At 26.3% G+C, this 21615-nt stretch overlaps 1 protein-coding gene across 1 annotated transcript; it reads left to right on the top strand.

The window, feature by feature from the left end:
• The first annotated feature begins 2440 nt into the window (after positions 1 to 2440).
• On the top strand, positions 2441 to 15990 carry LOC129961709 (26S proteasome non-ATPase regulatory subunit 11-like). Its single transcript, XM_056075251.1, has 12 exons — positions 2441 to 2575; positions 3834 to 3935; positions 4031 to 4155; positions 4276 to 4347; positions 4931 to 4988; positions 7080 to 7191; positions 8972 to 9199; positions 10231 to 10354; positions 12051 to 12176; positions 13658 to 13693; positions 13814 to 13865; positions 15738 to 15990. The coding sequence occupies exons 1-12, from the start codon at positions 2491 to 2493 to the stop codon at positions 15878 to 15880; spliced, it is 1263 nt and encodes a 420-aa protein (XP_055931226.1). The 5' UTR covers positions 2441 to 2490; the 3' UTR covers positions 15881 to 15990.
• Positions 15991 to 21615: the final 5625 nt, after the last annotated feature.

Below are 21615 nucleotides of genomic sequence, written 5' to 3' on the forward strand. Positions count from 1 at the left end.
TAATAATGAAGTTTTGGAAAGATCACTCCAGCTGGCTCATTTAATTTCAAAATAAGATTTAATTTAAAAGAATGCTTTTTATTAGACAGGGCCCTGATATAGTTTACTAGTATTCTTAAATCCAATGCTCAGATTATTTTGCAAACTTTCCGTACTTTTACCTTTTTTTTCTAAGTACTTTTTACCCAATTATCTGAAAGACATTGTAATGTTTCCTTAGTAAATAAAAACCGCCCCCCCCCTCCTCCTCAAAAAAGTCACAAATCTAAATGTCCTACTTTTGGGTTAATTCCGAAATATATTTTTTATATTTCTGAAGCAAAAACTTGATTTTTAAAAATTATTGGAAAAATAGAATATATTGAAGTATTTATTTATTTGGTGAGTTTTAAAGTATGTTGCAGGTTACACTTTCATATGTTTACCTTCATTTTCTACGTTATTTTAAACAAATATTGTAGCAATCAGGAATTAATAAAGAAAATGTTTGATTTTTCTTTTAAAAGAGTTAGTTACAAAACATGTGTTGACATAATACATATAATTATTAGTGTAATCAAAAATATTAATTTATTAATCATCGAAAGATATTGTTATAAATTAATGGAGTTTGTTAAAATTTTTGGTTTTAAAAATTTTGTTTCTTGTCTATAAATAATTTAGTAGATAAAGTTTTATCAAAGTAGATGTTAAAAATATTAGATATTCTTGATTAAAAATCGACATTCAATTGTTTCTTTGATGGTCTATGCCTTTTTTTTTTTTTTTGCATGTTTTATTCATTAATTTTTTTAAAGAAATTATATAGTCTACCAATCAAGGAATTTATTTTTTATTTTGATTAAATAGTTAAAATTAATTGACTATGAGTTATTTTATTGTTTGAATTAATTATTTGATTATAAATTAAATTGTAATAAACTGAGAATCAAAATTTCTATCTCGGTTTAAATCATCGAAATCTTCTTTCCGAGGTGAAAAATTTCAAATTATTCTGACTTTTCAATTATTTTTTTAAAAGAAAAAAAGTCATCATTAAATTCACAATAATATCAATCATCCACTTGGCTCAACTACTGTTGACTTCATCTCGTTCTTCAGGATTTTTTTTTGTTAAAATAACAGTCTTGTCTTCATAAGAAGTGACCTTTTATTACTTTTTATGAAGATATATACAAGCCCTCAATCCTTACGCATGCGATGAAAAGAGGTCAACGTCACTTTTACTTATTATACGAACCCTCAACCACGCCTCCTCCAGGATGATTGACACGGTACATTTTGTCATCGGTCTGGGTAGTTTTCGGTCTGGTAGAGAGTTCGAACCACTCTGGTCGAAGACTCTCCGTGTGTGTTGGTGGCTGGCGCACGTGTGAATCTGCCGTGGTCCCGAAGTGCTTTATGTCGAAAGTAATACCACTGGGGGTACTGGTTCAGAGGTAATCGTTTTCTGATTCAGGTCTAAATTACGATCTATGGATGACTGAATGAAATGCATTTCTGAAGTCCGCCCCGTAAAAGGGGTTGTGACGCGTGAGTAGCTAAGACGTACTCTTGGCCCTAGATAGCAGTACTGAAAAACAAGAGATGCTCTCTCGGCTTAAAATCGCTGACCTTGTCAGTGGGCTTCTCTGTGACAAGTGTCATTAGAAACAACAACAATATAAAAAAATTACATTTGGATGAATTTCTGTGCATCACCCAAGATGTTTTTAAAAATCCATGAAGAGAAATTTCTCATTGGCAATTTATTTAAAATATCCTTTTTATTTTAAAAAGAGCTTGAAAATAAACCAAAAATCTGTTTTTAAAAAATTAGACAATCATTCAGAGCAACGGAATTCTCATGCTAACTAGGCACAGAAAATTTAATTATGTGAATATGGTTTCAATCATGGAAAAATAGTAATTATGGTATTTATATCCATTTAAGGAATCACAAATGAAATTTGTGTGAAGCATTGAATATCTGCAGAAATTTATGTAAAAAAACAAATAAATATTTTTCTGCGGAGACTTGATTTCGAAAGAAATCTTGTTTCCGTACAGCGATACAAGCTGCAATCCCCAATTATTTGTGGGAGATCTTTTCCAGGAACATGCATCAATGTGTAAGGGACCTTTCCTATGCATGTTTGAATTCTTTTTTCAGAGCTTCCATTGGACAAATCGTATCGATTGTTACTTTAAATCGTGATGTAAGATCTGTAATCAAAATATCACCAGTAAGATCGTATCAAGGATTTGAATCACATCCCTTTTTAAAAAGTATTGATCACTTGTATTTGCGACTTTTTGATATTAGTTATGTAATAACCGCTCGTAAAATATTCGTCATCCCTATCTCTCTCATCTGTATGATGTAGTGCGAAGGAAGTAAAACTACCCGCGCATGCGTATTTATAGTTTCAGAATTTGTCAGCACTTTTGTAGAAATAAGTGCTCGGAATTGGCAACGTAAAATTAGAGCACTTTTGTTGATGTTGAAAAATGGCAGGCGCTGCAGCAGTGTTAAACGGTAGAGATGTTTTGGCTCATCATGGAAGCCCCAATGTTGACATTGTCAAACAATTTGGTAAATTAAAATATTTAAAAAATGGATTTATTAATAATTTTATCTTTATAAGTCAGTATATATCTGTTTTCCACCAGAGTTTGAATGTACTTTTGATCTGTCATTATCCTTTGTGTTATAAATAGCAAGTCATCATTTATGTTAAGTCATGGTTCTCTTTTTATTATGCGAAGCTGACAAAAATTTTTGTTTCTCGGAAAATTGTGTTTTCAGCTTTTCATATTCATTTCAATTTCTTAATTTTATTAAATTGTAATAAAGAATTGCGTGTTAAATTATTACGTGGAAAAAAACTGTTCTCTATTTATTAGAAGTAATTTTAGTGCACTTATTTGTTATTACATTTTAATCTTACTACTCCTTGCGGTCTGAAAGCATTTTCAAAATCATCAGTGAAGAAAATGTGATATTTTGTCTGGCATCCATTTTATCCTCCCAAACAAAATGGAAATGTTAATGGCGTCTTTGAAATCGTTTTGAAAAAATATTTAATTTCTGTCCTTTTCAGAATAGTCCTTATCTTATTTAATATTAAATATTTTACTAATAATTTGTGTTTTACAGCAGTTTCAGCTTATAAATATTTCAACGTTTGATTTACAGTTTTTCATTAATGGAATAGAAATCATTACATTATTGAATCTTAGTATTTCGGTGACAGAAAATTTTGTTACTTAAGGCTATAAAATTTGTTAGTTTATTATTTGTTAAAAATGTTTGTGTTTTACCTGATCATTTTTGAGTTAATGAATCAAAAAACTGTAAGTAGTAATAATTGTAAAAAAAAAAAAAAAAAAAAAAAAAAAAAAAAAAGTGTTTTCTTTAGTTTTAAATTAAAGATTAATGCTTTATTTCAATTTTTACCTCTTAAAAATTCTTTCTCTTTTCTTTAAAAAAAAAGTGTCCCACTTTTTATTTATTTGGAATAATAATTTTAAACGTAGTCATTGAATAAATAGCATGGAGAATCCTGTTATTAATTCTGCCTTTAATAGGTTTTAGTGACAAAATTAATAGAATATAAAATATTTTTGCCCTTGCTACATTATTTCTGTAATATTCAAATAAAAACTTTATTAAAATCTAATTTCTCATTTTTTTTCTTTCTATTCACTATTTCCATTTTTAATAAAAAAAAAAGAAGACTTTTGAACTTTATAATGTTTATTCTCTGTGAGATTTAGTATTAGTGTTCTCTTATTATGTGACTATTAGTATTATGATGAAATTATAAACCTAAGTTTTGTCGCATTTACAGTTTTTCCGAAAGATGTTCAGCCAGATGAGGAAGTTATACGTGTCAAAGAGCAAAGTTTGTTGGATTATGCCAAGGCACTGGCTAATTCTGGAAAAGCTAAAGGTATGGAATTCTCTTTTTCAATATTCATGTGTTATTTGTTTTGTGTGCATACAATTCTTGATTTTGAATTAATATTATAACATTTAATTCTTCAGAGTTGGCTACACTGATTAAAGGTACAAGACCTTTTCTTGGCTTAGTCAGCAAAGCAAAAGCTACAAAGCTTGTTAGGACATTAGTTGATTTATTCTTGGATATGGAAGCATCTACTGGTTTAGAAGTAAGAAATGCTATTCTTATCAGGAGTTATACTTGATATTTGTATTTTTAATATTTGTATCATTTTTAATTGTGAATTTAAGTAGACAAGAAATTATTTAAAATGCCTTTCCTTCCGTAGGTTGAACTGTGCTTGGAATGTATTGAGTGGGCTAAGCAGGAAAAAAGGAATTACTTGAGACAAGCTCTAGAAGTAAGAAAATTTTTTTAGTCCTTATAAATCTATCTCTTCGGTGTAATGTCAGAATTGTGTGATATTGAATAAGTGTATTTTGATAAATTAAAGGATGAAACACAAATTAAAGTTGAATAATTTTAGCTGTGTTTCTCCGTTTTATAACATGTCATTGAAGATATATTAATAAATGAGAAGTAGGGAAATATGCAAATGTATTTATTACATTCTTTTATTTTTCTATGACCTCTTGTTCATTTCTAAATTTTCTTTGTCTCTGAAAATGCACTTTTCTTCTATCTGTGGTCAAAGGTAGCATTCAATTGATTAGAGCTTTTTTATATTATTTAGAATATCTTTTATCTTGCTAAAGCATGTAATTTTTTGTGTGGATAGTGAAAATGAAAGATGTCATGGACGAGGATGTTGGTTTGGAGATTCAGTTGTATTTTTGAGAAATGAGACTTTTTAACTGTTATTCATTATACTATAATTAATCTATATATTTGTTTGTAAATTATGTAGTAAGGATTTATACATAATATGGAATTTGTTTTATATATTTTCCAATATAATTCACAAAATCTCCTTCTATTCACAGGCTAGACTTATTTCATTATATTATGATACTGGAAAATATACAGAAGCACTGAGTTTAGGTAAGATATTTCCTTGTGTTTGAATGTAAGAATTCTTATAATGGATGATTGGAAATCTTTCATTGCAATAAAATGATTTGAATCTTATAAGTCGTTATGTTTGTATTTAAATTTACTCTTAATAGCTTAAATCTCCCTTTCCATATTACCTTTTTCACAAAAATACCATAATTTTTTTTCTGTTGCATTATTTACTTTTGTATTTAAACATGTGACCTACATGAAATTTTAAATTAGGAATTAGTAGTCTAATATATCTTATACAAATATACAATTTTTATAAATACACATTAGTGTATTTTTTACATAAATTGATATTTTATTTCTTATCTGTTTTACTTAAAGTTAATTTTAATTTTTTTTTTTATTTATACTGTATCATATATATTCTGTTTTTAAACTAACAAATTTAAAACAGAATTGTTGATAAATTGCTTTTAACTCTTTATTGGGGGGAATTGCTTGTGGATTAAGCTGGTTGATTTTTCCATCATCTAATTCAAGTTTCCACTTATTTTTCTTAATTTTTTATTTAAACATGTTTAGAAATCTTAAAAGAAAATAAATTTTTCTAATATGTTAAAACCAGGGGGAAAAAATCATATATGATAAATTCTAAAAGTAAAATTTTCAGAGTATAAAAATTACATTTAATTATTTTTTGCATGAAAATTGAAAGAAAATTTCGTCATTTATATATATATATATTCTTTGTGAAAAAGATAAAGTAAATCAGATATATAAAAAAAATATTAAAATTGAAAATATTTTGAAGATTTAATCTTAATTAGATTGTTCATTGTAACATGTTCTGCAAAAATGCATTGTTCACATCTATTTTTGCCAGTGAAATTGGATGCAGTGTGTTCAGTAGATTTTTCTATTTGGGTTGATAAGAATGGAAAGGTAATCTGAAGTTCAAAACCAGCAGAGGGCCCATTTATGTAAAGACTCTGCAATTGAGGGAGTAATGAGAACTAAATTTTATAAAAAAAATTTAATGATAATTTGTTTTGAACTTCTGGATTGCACTAGTTACTAAAGGGAATTGCCCCTTACTTTTTTGTATAACATATCTTATGTTTTCTAGTTTTTTAAAAAAGTTCTCTTTTTTGTATGATATGTTATGTTTTTTTAAATTGTGCTTTTCTTAATTTAAAATTAATCTTGTTTTATGTATTGTTTTTAATCAAAATAGATGACAAGTGGTATTTATTTTTTGTGTGTAAATAAATATAAATTCATAGAAAAGTATTTCTTTTTATATTCCTTGCAGATTTTTTTTTTTTTTTCATTATATGAACTTAAAAATTTATTTGAAAAATTATTTATATGAATTGAATATGGTTGACAAATGTGTGCCCCAGAAAATTTGATTTCATGTTGAATTCCTTAATTGTTTGGCTGTCAGTTTGATTATTTTACAATTTTATTTATAATTGAAGCATTTAATTACATTTATTTGAAATAGTAAATTTCAATTTAATATGCCAGGCTTTATTTCCTAATTTTGCGATTGGTTTAAGTGAACACATGTTGGTTTCATCTCTGTTGCCAAACTTAAAATTTCAAAAGGGCTTTGAACTTGTTTATCTTTAAAAATTCCTAAAGTTAAAGGTATTGCAAACATTATATTTTACTTTAAAAAATTCTAAAAAATTCATCTTCCTGTAAATTAATAGGTTTTAAAGAATCTCATTAATAGCAGTATTTTTAATTTCTTATTTGCTATAAGCTTCTTACTAGAAATGTAAATAAGAATTGTTCAAATTGGTTTTCCTAAAAATGTGTAGTTTATATGAAAATTGAGATTTAATCTTTTCTATTCATTGAATTGAATGACAAGTGTAAAAGTGCCTGAATTATGATATAAAATATCTGTTTGTTTGGTAACTTCTCTTTACTATATGAAATCAAAAACTGTCAGTTATTTTTTAATATTTTATAAATCATAAATTTTAAGATTGATAAATTTATCAAAATTTTAATTTTATAAAATATTTTACTTTTAAGTATTTAAGAACTATTCTAAAAATTCATATATTTGAGAGAATTTTTGAATAATTCTACCACATAGTTTTAATTTTTTAGGTGGTGTTCTACTAAAGGAACTAAAAAAGTTGGATGACAAAAATCTTTTAGTTGAAGTTCAATTATTAGAAAGTAAAGTGTATCATTGTTTGACTAATTTTCCAAGAGCAAGGTAAGTACTTTATGAAAAAAAAATAATTTTAAGGTATATTTTACATCCATTTTATTATGTTTATGTGTAATATTTGAAATTATTTTTAGGATTATTTTAAATTAACAATATATGTCAATGCATCTTTATAATTTTATTTGTTAATTAAATCAGTTTTAGACTGTTAAATAATTAACATGAATTGCATTTTTTTAAAAATTTTACTTTGTAAGAGAACAATAAAAAAAAATAGAATAAATTTGCTATAAACTACTTTGGATGCAAATTTAAAAAGTATACAAATATTATAAAATAAAAGTTGAAGTGAAGGTACTACTTCAGGTACCTTTTTTATAAAAAAGGATCTTTTTTTTTTTATCTTAGTTTTGACATTAATCAAAAGCATGCAATTGAATGTTTTAGTGGATGAGTTTGAATTTCACTAAAATATTAAAAATATTTGTATTAAATTCATTTTTAAAAATAATTATAAATGAAAACAAAATTTACAGAAATAAAACTGAAGTCAGTATTAAGGCATTTTTCTGAATTTTTGTATGATAATGTGTTACCGTTTTTGTGAAATAAATGTTTTAAAAGATATAGTCATCAATTTCCATAGATAAGTTATTGTAATTAAATTATCAATCTCATAATGGTTAAGCAAATTTTCATGCTTGTTTAAACTTCTTGTTTGAAACTTATTTCTTGATTTCCTTTATATCTTCTTTCCCATGATTGGAATTTTGAATAATATGGCGAGGCCTCTTCAGAGATTTCTAATAATATTTTGTGACTCCATTAATTTTTAAACTGAACAAACAATAAGCAACAATGGTGATATCTGCTCCATGTACATTAGTATTTTATTTAGATATATTTGTACTAATTAATTTAATCTTTTATAAATAAAGAGGGAAAATTATCCAAAAGAAGAATTTTAGTGTACCATTTTTTGATAAATTTGCAGTATTTGTATTTTCAAGTTATATAATTTAATCCAATTTTATAGATTTTATTTTAATTTCACCTTCTTGATAAGTTCAGTTTTATCTCTTGCCAAAAATGAGTGGATACTTAAAAACCTGTTTTTAACTAAATATTACAGCATTTTGCCAGAATTGTTATTCAAGTTGCAACTTATATTTTCAAACTATTTATTATTTTATTTTCAGATATATATAAGTAACCAAAAATATTCGCTTTAGGTAATTAAAACCTGTAATTGAAGTAATCTAAAATTACAAATATTTTAGTAACAAAACTTAATTATTTCAGAATCGCAACTAAAAAATCATTTCTGATTCAAACTTAAAAAAAGACTTAAAACCACCATTTTATTTAAAAAGTGTAAATGCAGCTATTAATAAAACACAGATGAATCAAGACAATAGTAATAAAAACCAAGTGAATACGAAAAAAAGTATCAAAATTAAAAGAATCTGACCTGAAGACTTTCTCATATAATATATAATATTTCTATTTTCCATTTCTTGTTATGTGTAAAGGTTATTGGAAAGTTAATGAGTTGTTCTTTTGAAAATTCTGTTGCTCATGGTCAAATTTTTGTCTTAATAGGAGAAGGATTTAAAAATTGCTAAATATGCAAGATTTTGCTATAAAAGAATTTCTTTTATGGAAATAAAATTTAGTATTTATTTGATAATGAAGAAATTTATATTTTTAAAGAATTGGTTTGTATTATTTCATAATATTTCTAGTACTCTTGTAAGTAAAATACTTATTTCTTTATGCACTTAAAAAAATTAAATGTTTTTCATATTTTTTCCTTGAAATTTAGAGCTGCTCTAACTGCTGCCAGGACAACAGCTAATGGTATTTATTGTCCTCCCAAACTTCAGGCAGCACTTGATTTGCAATCAGGAATTCTGCATGCTGCTGATGAAAAAGACTTCAAAACGGCTTTCTCGTACTTTTTTGAAGCATTTGAAGGATATGAATCAGTTGATGATGCAAAAGCAGTTGTTTCTTTAAAATATATGCTGTTATCAAAAATTATGCTTGGAGAGTAAGTTATAAAATATTATACAAGGAAAAAAATTCTATACACAAATTAAAAAATAAATATAACTATTAAAAGGTCTGTTTTTGATGTTTATTTTTAAGCACTATTAATTTCTTTTCTGTGGTAATTTAAATAACTTCTAGAATCTAAACTTCTCTTGTTATGGTTTTCTTTTATACAATTCTTTAATTATCCTTCATTGTTTGTAGTAAATTTCCTGTAATTGTGAAAACTGTATAATTATCCTTGAATTCTACATTTGATATTTGAATGCATTTAAAGTTTAACTATATTATCCATATCATGATCTACAGAATGTTATTGATAGGCTTTTTTTATTGAAATTTAAAAGGAATTTTCTGTTTCTGAACATCATATATTAAATTTCTTGTAGACATTGCTTTTTATTGTTAAAATTTATTAAATACATGTTTTAAGTTAGGTTAAGCTTTTTTTAAAAAAATCATCAATAATTTGTGAGAGTAGGATCTTTGTTATAATGTCTTAAATCAAGGCGTTTTATAAAAAAAAAATCTAGAAACTGGTACAAATTGCTTAGTGATTTGTTAAATGTATGTTTTCATAGAAATTGATAATTTTATGATGTAATGCAGTTGCATACTTTTCGTTAAAAAAAATTGTGTAATGGAAATTTTTTTTATATAAAATTTGGAAAATTATAATGAATAATAAAAGTAACATTTAAGATCTGTATTTTTTTTTTATTTGAAATTTAAGAATTAATATTATTAGTATGCAAAATAAAGAATTAATATTTTTAAACATACTTTCCAATTGGATCTTTTATTTTCTAACTATTCTAAAACAAACTCAACATATATAATCTGTACATTATCTGTTCTTTATTCCATAGATCAAGTTCATGCAATAATATTGACAATTCCTTATTACTATGTACAACTTTACTAAAATATATTTGAAAGTAGCAATTTTATTGGAGTATGAAATTATATATTGTAGCATTCTAAACATTTATTCATTATATTAAATTTGTACTTATTTTATTATTACAGTTCTGATGATGTTCTTTCATTAACAATGGGTAAATTGGCATTGAAGTATGCTGGAATAGATGTGGATGCTATGAAAGCCATTGCTGCTGCTAGTTCTAAACGATCTCTTGCAGAATTTCAAGAAGTAAGTTGTAGTAATAACTTTTAATTCCATCTTTGTGAATGCTAAAATTTCTTTGCAAAAGTTCTCATAAATAATTACATTATAGAATAAAAACTGAATAAATATTTTATAGCAACATGAAACTTTTAATTTTCTGAATATTCTGTATCTGTAGGTATTCAGACACTTTGTGTGTTTATAATATAAAACTTATTTTTCTTTCTAAGTTTTTTAAAAAGCATTTTGTGATATTGCTGCAGTTTTATTAAATGTTTTCAGTTTTGACTTTACCTCCTGCAGAATTCTTAGACTTTTTAAAAATGTTTAAACTGAACATTTGTGTTTTCTGATTTGCCCAGACATCAGTCTTGCATTTGTGGGAAATTATATCTTAATAAATCATACTTATTGCATAAGATGACTTTCCTTTCTTTCTATCTTTATAATAATCTGTTCAAGAGACATGTTTATCAGTTGGCATATTTGTGCTTTGCTCTCCCGTATTTTAGCTTTCTTTGAAGAAGAAACTCTTGCATTCAATCTGGCAATAACTGTTAAATTTTCTATGTTACTAATGGATTTGAATTAATATATTTTTCTCCTAATAGAAATAATGATGGTTAAATTTTAAATTTCAATCTTTCAGTAAGAATTAATATGAAATCAAGTGTTTTTACTAAGTAACTCAATTTAATTTATTTTGTTTATAATTTGTCATTTCTATTCTGCAGTAGTAGCTAGGAAAGGAAAAGGTGATAATAAGTTTGTCTCATTTAATTTTGAAAGTTTCTGTTCCTCTCTTTTTTTTAAGCATATTTTTGTCTTAAAAATACTTTTATTTATGTAAATCTGTAAGGTGTAAAGCAAAGAAGCTAAAAAAAAAAAAATAAGATCTGGATATTTTTTTTAAAATTATTTTTATAATCGGAAAGTTTTAAAGTAGCCTTTCCATAAATATGGCTCTTTAATATGTATTAATTTTTTCTTCATCAAACAGCATTAATGGGATGCTTTGGTAAAATATTTCTACTCTCTATATTTATACTGAATATTATTTTGACTTCTTTTCTATTATTTTAAATTTTTATTTGAGAATCCAATTAATTTGTATTCCAATTGTTTTAAAATTTTATTTTATGACTTTTAGAGTCATGTTTTTGATTTTCTCATTTTTACCTATAAAACCATCCTATGAATTTTATTCCCATATTCCAAACATCATTTCTAATTGTATGTCATGAGAGTAATTTTTAGAGGAATGTGATGTATATTTTGCTCATAAATTATATACTTTTTATTTAATATTATATATTATTAATATTTAATATTATATACACTATCAGTGAATTTTTCTTATTTTTTTTAACCATTTTTCTTTAAAAACAGTCTGAAATGTTTTGTTGCTCCAGAATTTTCAATTTTAAAATGGTGTTTTTGAAAGCTAGTGCTTTGTGAAAATTTGTGTTTTTTAAATAAAGATAAATTGTACTGTGTACGTCATTCAAGGTTTCATATTTTTATTTTATTTATTTATATTTATATAAATTGTGCATGATAATCTTTAGAAAAATTTGGCTTATTTTCATTATTTTATGTACTTGCATTGCACTATTTATGAAATATGCTGAAATTATATTTCTAGATTTTTTTTTATTTGCTTTATTTAAAAGATGCAAATATTTCAGAAGATTTGTTTATTTTTTTAATCTCTTAAAAGGCTCTAAAAAAGTATAAGAAGCAGTTGGTGGAAGATCCTATTATTAGAGCTCATTTAGATGCATTGTATGATACCATGTTGGAAAAGAATCTCTGTCGAATTATTGAACCATATTCAAAGGTCCAGGTAAAAATTTTAACTTCTTAAACAAAATGCTTCGTATTTTTATTATTTTCTTTTGTAACATTACATTGTATATTTTAATATGTTAATTTATTCACTTTTATTATTCAGATATGTTTTTATTGTGTTTGAAAGATATCATATTTGAAATAGTAAAATAGTATAGGAAAATCATACTTTATATTTTTATATTTGTATTGAATTAAAGTTGAAATAGTTTTTCTGTTAATGTTACTGTAAAACAGAAATTATGTATGTTAAAATTGAGTTATATTATACTATGTTTCTGTAACATCTTAACTCAAAATTGCTTCAAAATCAGCAAGATTTAAGAGTGATTCCATCAAGTTGGCATGTTGACTTGTCATAATTTGTTAACAGTGAATTAAAATTTAAAAAATTACATTATATTTCGTACTGATATTTTTATATTTAGTTATGATATTTGAAAAGTTTGTGAATAAAATAAAAACAGATTGGTTTGAAGATAGCACATTATTACAAACATCATGCACATTATTATTATTACTACTACAAAAAAACATGTTCTATATATCTTTAAAAGTATGTTCTGAATAAATAAACAAATTTTTAAAAAAGGTAAGTTTTTCTTCATTAAGGCGATATAGTGGACATTCACTGAAAGGGTATAGTGTACAGCAGATACGGTTCTTTGTTAATCAACTTTGAGTTTACTCTTATCATATTTTATCCTTAAAGAAAATGAAATCAAATGCTTGAATTAACTTTTTTTTTAAATATATTTCTATCTTTTTACGTGGAATAATAATGATTGGAATATTTTTAATATTTTTTCTTTGATTGAAGATTTCATGTTGAAATTTGTGTAGTAAAAGATGTTAACTTGAATATAATTTTAATATAAAATAGATTTCATATAATCATTTTTTCAAAATTTAAATGCTTTTTACAAAAATAAAGTATCAAATACATACAGATAAAAATTATATGTAAATAGCTGGAAGCACAATGGAAGCTTCATTGAACTTTCCTATAAAATACAAATTTTATAATATGGTTTAAACATTTCTTATAAAATATACTGATTCATTTGAAATAATTTTGTTGTTTTAATTGCAATTAAATGAAAATCTGAATGATTCCTTATGTTAGAGCAGACATTTTTCTTTCTTCTTTATAAGAAAGAACTCCAAGCTGGAATTTGGATTCTAGTGATTAAATTACATATCTGTATTTTTTATATAAAAAAATTATGATTATTTATTTTATTCCCAAACATTTAAAATATCTACTTAGTTAATAACTTTGAGTATTTAATTTGCCAAAATAAATTTTAATTGTATAAAGAGTATATTTCATTAAAAAAAAAATTACAGTTTCTGTGTATTTCATACCATTCATGCTGTATGATTGTTTTTCAGTTATTTAATTATAAGTAAATATGGCAGGTTACAGTTTAATTTAATTTTTTACAATATGCTAATTATATCATTTTGTTTCAGTTGAAGCACGTTGCTGGTGTGATTGAATTACCTTTAGTAAGTTAAAATGTTTTTGTTATTTATATAAGATATTTTGTTTTGTTTGATTTTTTTTTTCTCATTTAGTTCCTTTCTCTTGAATATATATATATTTATATGTGATTTATTTATTTTTAGCCTACAGTTGAAAAGAAAATGTCTCAGATGATTTTGGATAAAAAACTGAATGGTATGTGCAGAATTTATATGTATTATGTCTGCTTTGTTTCATTTCTTCACACTCTCCATTACTCTATGTATTAGAATCTTTTTCATAAAATTACCTTAAAAATTTTTCCATCCAGTTTTCACTTAGTGCTTGTTTTCATGTGAATTTTCTGTTCTTTTTTACTTTCTTTCTAGCATATAAGGATATTAGGGAAAAGACTACTCAGCATCATTTGAATTACACATTTGTTTTAATTACAAGATTGTGAATGTACATAATTGAAAATAATGCATCCATGTTTAATTTTTTTAGCTTTCTTTTAAAAAGATTGAGATTTTTTTTTTTTCTGAGTTATCAAACATTTATTGGATAGTAGTTCATCAAGAAACTTAGCATTCCATTGAAATTAATCCTAAAGTCTTCTTATAAAGCAGTGATTCATTGTATGTTTCAAGACCTCATTCTTCTTGTCTCTTGATGTTTATGTATCAAAATATCATGCCACCAGGCTATAGATTTAACAATGAATTCTTACATTTTAACAATGAATTAAACAACAGTTGGGTAATTTTCAAATTACCTGCAGCTTTTTACTGATTTAATGTGGGAAGTTAATTCACTCTTTCACATGATTGCATTTTTTATTTTTTTTTCCATGCTTAATATGCACTGTTTGTTCATTGTAAAATTGATACAATTTGGTCACAGTCATTAACTCAGTGAATAAAAGGTGGCAGAATACTGCAGAGGATCTGGTAAAGGTTTAGTTTAGTGAAAGTAATGGCCTAGAAAAACGCCCCTTTCCTCTTCCCTTCACATCTATACTTTCCTGTCTCGCCATCAAAATTGATCATTACCAGTAAATTAATGATCTCTAGAGTCAGCTGATTTTGTATGTATTTAGATATGAGAGACTTAATCCACGCAGTTTCATTTACACCTGTGTTCATTACAAGTGACAACTATTGTAATGAATCGTATTGTTATTTTTATTGTGAATTATAGAAGTTATATTTTTAAATATTTTATGTTAGCAAATTCATAAGAAATCTTTCTGTTTTCTTTGTGTATTTATATTGTCAATATTTGGTGTTCATTTATTTTCAATTTATTACTATTCCTATTATATGTAAACATCTAGATGCTCTTTGTTTACAATTTCATTATTTTTTTTTTTTCTTTATTCTTATTATAGCAAATAAATTTGTTCTGCTAGTTTTTATTCTCTTTTTACACATTTATGCTAACAATTGTTTTAGTTATATAAATGTGCTAAGGTTTAAAGGTAACTTACTAGATTCAACATAATTATATCAAATTAGTGTGAGAAATAAGACTCAGAGGAGTAAAATATTGAATGCTTTCAACATTATTAGTATCTCAAAAATTAATTTGTTTGTGCTTTTACTTTCTTAGGTTAAATCTCAAATTGATCGAGTTTAAACTTCTTTGCTTGAGATTATAATTACAATGCCTTAAAAGTTTTTGTAATAAAATTTGTGAATTCTTGGAGAGAGGACAAGTAAAAGTTATCAATTGTTTGTAAAGTCGTTTTACAGTTTCTATTTACTATTGTGTCAATGTATTTGATACTTATTAATTATTTTACATTTGGAATGAGTGAAAATTTTGTCTCTTTCTATAGTTAATTAAACTTTATGTTTGAAAGAAAATTAATATATATATATATATATATATATATATATATATATATGTGTGTGTGTGTGTTTGAAGATTTTTTAGATAATTAGTATATTTATAATATGACCTTTAGATACAATGAATGGAGGAGGACTATAGAAAAGGATAATTTATATTCTTATTTTGATAAAATAGTTTATTTTGATGCACTGACACATTGAAAGTAAATGATTGTTCTGAATCTCTTTTCAGGAATTCTTGACCAGGGTCAAGGAATACTGAAGATTTTTGAAGTCTCTGACAGTGATAAAACGTATGAAGCTGCATTAGAAACTATTCATTGTCTTGAAAAAGTTGTAGATTCAATTTATCAAAAAGCTAAGAAATTAAGTTAGGAAAATTTTTTACTGGTTCTGTTTGTATAAATATTGTTTTTAAGGAGCTATATTTATTAAGATGTTGTAAATAAAACAAGCAAAAACACATGTTTGAGCTTTTGAATGATGTTTTGTAGTTGTGTGTTTCATCAATTCATTTTGTCAATATCATTTCTATTTGACATTAACTTGGAATGTTGTGGATTTTTTTTATTAATATCACTTAACACTTTTTCATACTTGTTTAAAAATATTGAAAATGTATTTAACTTTTTTCAATATGAATAAAATTTATATTTGGAATAAAATTATTCTTTGAATTCTTAATTTACTTTTTTATTATTATGATTATTTTAATTTATCAAAACATTTTAAGTCTCGAGTTCAACATTTTTAGCTAAATAAACTAGCCTTACAGCCGAAAAACACTATATACTTTTATATTTAAAGCTATACAAATAGTATATCATTGTGCCAGAAAAATTGTAAATTATTAGAAAAAAATTGAAATTTTAATATTTTGGTGAATAGAACATTCAGAAGTAGGATAGAGGAAATCGAATAGCAATACAATAGGATATTTTCTCATAAAATTCTGGAACCTCTTCATAAAAAATAAATGTAAATATGTGAATGACATTTTTAGATATAGTAATGAAATATATGTACATCTTGGCACTATAATTCATCAACTCTGAAGAATGACTAAAAAATTTTAATATTTATTACCCTAGGAATTTCTTCATGGCATAGTAGTAACACAAAAAGGTGTCACATTTGGGTATAGAAATATTTAATTTTTGCTTTGAGCACCACTTTTCAATTTCATTTAAGCAAATCTGCAAGGTATAATTCATTTGGTTAGAAGAGTTTCCTGACTTGTCATTCATTAATTAGCATGAATAATAATGTGATTATGGTGTAATGATGTATACCTTTATGTATATTTGTCATATAAACATTGAATAAGAAAAATGACTCTTCTCTGAAGAATACCTATGTGTATTAGTTCATGAAATAATATTAGATTACAATATTTCTTTGAAAAAAAGAAAAGTGGAATCCTCAGTGTGATTACTCCATTAATATCCAACACACACACAAAAAGACCATACAGAAGCAACATCCATTGGTGCACTAAGAAGTGCAATGTAAATTTCAAGGAGAAACAAGGCAAAATCAGTGTTATGGTCTCTAAAAGGTAGAAATTCTGAATGATAACTATTTAAAACAGTATAAAATTTCATGCTTATACTAAATGTGGCAAAATACTGATATCCTTTATTTGTTGTAAAAAATTCAGTTTTCTTTCGTAAAATTTGGAATATTTAAATAGTTACTCGTTTGGTGTTGAAATAAAAGATCAATTGAAAAAGGAAGACTTGTTTTGGAAATCTACAAACTCGCCGGAGCCATTTTTCATTCCTTGTAATTATAAATACCAAACATTAATGATAGCCTTCTAGTACATAATTCGTTATTTTGTCATAATATATTGTGTTTTTTGCATATGTTTAATTTTCAATCTAATGTTTTTATTGAAGAAATTTTTGTATGCTGTGGTAATTTATTTTTTTAATAAGTGTTATAGTATTTCAAGCAGTTATTCAATGTGCCTTTGTAAATTTGGTTTATGGCTGAGGATTCTGGTTTAAGTTTCCAATACAATTTTTTAGATAGTTTATGCGAGTTTTCCCAGGTTTGTACGTGGGTATACATTCAAGTTCTGTATAGTGAATATTTATTGAAAAATTTTATTTTGCAGTGACATCTCATAGTGCATCTTTTTTGCTTTGCTAAACATGTTTTATTTGTACTCAGACTCGTGCCAATGGATTTGATTCAAAATTTGTTTTGGTGTAAAGGATATATACCGAATTTCATTTTTCTAACTCAAGGCATTCTTGAGCTATCGTGTTCACAGATATAGACCTCAAACATTGCTTTTTGAACTCGGAGAAATCTGAAATGTTGAGATTTATCAGAATCGAATAAAAAATTTTGACGATTACCATACTTTCTCTTTGTATAGGAGTAAATAAAAATAGGCTTAAGCTCATAAATCACTACATTTTTTTTTTTCTGAATTATAATAAATTTTATTATAAACAGTGAACTATTAAGGCGAAATTTTATATTCTTTCAGAATTTCAAGTTGAAATAACATTTCAACTTTCTATATCCTGAATGACATTCTATAATTTATCATTTTCTGATAAAGAAAGTAAAATTAAAGTTAATAAAATTTGAAAGAAAATGGTAGAAATATTAATATCAAATAATAAATAAAATTAAAAGTGCATAATGAGTAGCATTAGATTTATACTTGGTAATAAAAGAAATTGAAAAAAAAGTGAGAGTACAATTTACAAACATAGAAACAGATATTGAAAATCAATAAAATGTTACTTTTCTTGCTTTTAATTGGGAGAAATTGTCTAATTTTTTCATATCATTTTCAATAAATAAGCGAGACATACTATTCCGAAAATAGTTTTTGACTATTATAGAATAGAAAGTGTCGTCTATTGCAACTTGCATTACAAATTCGGCATGGCTCTAAGCTAGATATCAATTTGGAGAAAATTAAACACAAAGCAATATAAATGTTTTTACTTAAATATTTAATTGCTGTTTGTAACTTAATAAATTTAGAATGCTTCCAATAATGTAAAAGAAAAAAATGTAGCTAAATTATTCTCGTTAATTTTATACATTTGACAGTATTGAAAGTAACCGTGAACGACTATGAAGTTTTTGAAAACAAAAGGAAGGAGGGGGGGGGGGAAGGGAATTCTCTCAATACTGGAATTTTGATTCTAGATGAAAAGAAAAATTATTGCATTGTAGCATCCGAATTCGACGACTGATGTAAATGTCTACTACTCAAAATTAATTATTTTCATTGTATAATCAAAGACTGATAGATATTTTTATGCTTTTAAATTAAAAACTTTGGCGACCAACTGTTTTCATGTTTCATATTAAAAGTAATAATTAAACCATTTCAACTTTTTTTGATGAATTGCTTTTTATCATAACAAAAGAAAATAATATTTTAAAGCATTCTTGCACAATAGACATAGAGCGCACTAACGACTATGCATGCAAAGTGGGGAAATTAATTGCCGAATAAATGATATAATCCAGTTGTTAAGAATATGCATTATAGTTTTATAACTGATATTGTGATAACTCTAGGACTAGAGTGGTAGAGAAGGGGCAGAAGTTCACTGATTATTCATCTAGAGATTTTGAGGTTCCATGTGAAACAAAAACTGGCGAAATCGAACTTGTGGTTCAGGCTAGGTGACTGATCAATATTTTTTTTTCTTTTTTTACTATAAAGAATTTTGATGTAATAACATCCTTCACATATTTATGTTAGAAACTTCCTGAATATTACGACCTTCGATAATATTAAGGGATATTTTTTTACTCCGTATTTCCATCAATGTGCATTCCTTCCAACATTTCTTTTAGTCCTTTTATCCATTCCTTTCTTTCTTTTTTAAGGAAAATTAAAGGGGAAAAATTTCGTAAACCACACTAAAGTAGAGGGTGATGAAGGTAATAATAATATGTCTTTTAGAAATAAAAAAATAATAATCCATCATTGATAAATTCTATGATATATGTCGAAATAGACTTTCAGGCCAATATAGATCTCAAGATATGAGATCATTGCCTGTGTGGAAAACCGCCATTGATGGTAACATGTATTGCTTTAAAACTTATTCCGACCCGTTCCTTCACTTTTCGTACTAATGTGACGGTAATAAAGATTCAACCTAAATGAGTGCTCTCAAGCCAAAGAGATGTGCTATATCTCGTAGATAGTGAACCTCACCAGATATAATTGATAGAAAATTCATCGAAAATCTTATTCAATAGGCCTGCATATTAGATATATATAAGTATATTTAAATACTAGCTGACCCAACAAACGTTGTTCTGCCATATAAATTATTTCGAGTGAATATTTTGGTTTTTAATTAAAAAAATAACGGATGTATTGTAAGTGTGTGGGGATGGGATCTATGACAGAAAGAGGAATGAAGCGCTGTAGACGATGATCGTCGATTAAATAAATAAAAAAAAAAAACATTCATTTTCTCAATACAATGAATTTCATTAACGTTACGAACATATACATTGTTTGATCTCTTAAAAGTTAAACGTAAAGTGAAAAAGTAATATATTTTTTTATCCTAAAGTATAAAAATGAAATAAAGAAAATCAATATTCATTTCGAAGAGCAATTGAGTGTACGATGCTTTTCGTTAGTCCATCTTTAGCCAACACAAATAAGCTCGATGGTTTGCCCAAGCGAAAACATGCCAAGTATAATTGTCCGTGTGAAAAACATGGTGTGCCCTAATCTAAGCAGCGAACAGACATCGTTTGGCCTTGCGACTTATTGATTGTCATTGCGAATGCCAGTCTAATAGAAAAATTGAACGCGTGTGAATTCAATTGGCACGTCTGTGAGAATCATTGGAATTCGTGTCAGCAAAACCTTTTTGGCTCGGAATTTGCCATTGAAAATGGTGGCTTCGATAACGTTTTTCATCAATTTTTTAATGACAAATCGCGTGCCATTGCTCAGCCGTGGTAGGTTGAAATTCCGAAATAAAATAACCGAAGATCCAACTTTCAGTCTTAGAAGGTGTGGTGACATGCCTAGCAAATCCAGTGAGTACAAAAACTCTGTTAGCATTGCAAACTGTATCGATCGATTTTTATGATACCAAGTCGTCTGACAACAACTGCTGCATCTTGAAGTTTAAATCGTCGACGTCCACATTTTTTGCTGCCAAAATGGCTCTTTCTGCCAGCCACGCATGATTTAGGTATTGTGTGCGCACATTGGGAAATATGCGGTCATTGAGAGCGCTTTTCGAATCAACGATAGTGCAGAAATTAGTGAGCAATTTTATGCATCCAGTATTTTCATAGACAGCAACTTTTCCATTGCCGATATCTAACAATTGGTCCGAGAATATGTCAGCAGACAGATTTTGTAGCATTTGGACGCGCGTGTTTATTTTTTTCAGAATTTTTTCAACATTACTTCACAGTGGTGATGATTTCAAGCAAGCGTTGATCTCATCAGCGTACGTTGAAAGTGGAATGACGGGATAGGGACATCCTAATTACCTAGCGTTATGAAATATACTTATGTAGTATATCTACCAAATACTCATAAAAAATTTCATAAAAATCGGTTGAGCCGTTTCGGAGAAGTACAAACACAAACACCGTGGCACGAGATTTTTATATATTAGATATTGAAATTCATTTACTTAAATACATTGAGCTTGCATATTGAAGTTATGGTGAAAGCTTATAAGCCACTTAACAACTACACTGCATGAGCAATTGCTTTTGTATCATTGTTATGTTCCTGGACTGTGAACCACAAGGTCCCAGGACAAAGGTCCCGCTACAAAGTATTATATGCTTTATAACTTATTTATATAATTATTTGCTTATATAAATAAATTGTAGAATGTTGTAAAAGGTACGGAGCTGCGTAAGATCTTCTACTAAAAGGTTTTTGGAGGAAACCAAGAAGATTTGAGATTGAGAATTTCAGCCACTAGATTACCTTGATTTCTATGTCATTGATTGCTGTTTAATTCATGCGACTTATCGGTGACTGAATAAGACGACACAATTGATTAAGAAACTTTTTATTGCACCGTGTTCTGCTTGGTAAGAGGGAAGATATTTTTTAATATAAATTACAT

The sequence above is a fragment of the Argiope bruennichi genome, chromosome 2, assembly GCF_947563725.1.
Source record: "Argiope bruennichi chromosome 2, qqArgBrue1.1, whole genome shotgun sequence".
Lineage (NCBI taxonomy): Eukaryota > Metazoa > Arthropoda > Arachnida > Araneae > Araneidae > Argiope > Argiope bruennichi.

Coding starts and splice junctions, on each gene's coding strand:
- LOC129961709 (XM_056075251.1), top strand. CDS start 2,491: ATGGCAGGCGCTGCAGCAGTGTTAAACGGTAGAGATGTTTTGGCTCAT. Junction 10,355..12,050: donor CTCTTGCAGAATTTCAAGAA/GTAAGTTGTAGT, acceptor ATCTCTTAAAAG/GCTCTAAAAAAGTATAAGAA. Junction 13,866..15,737: donor TTTGGATAAAAAACTGAATG/GTATGTGCAGAA, acceptor ATCTCTTTTCAG/GAATTCTTGACCAGGGTCAA.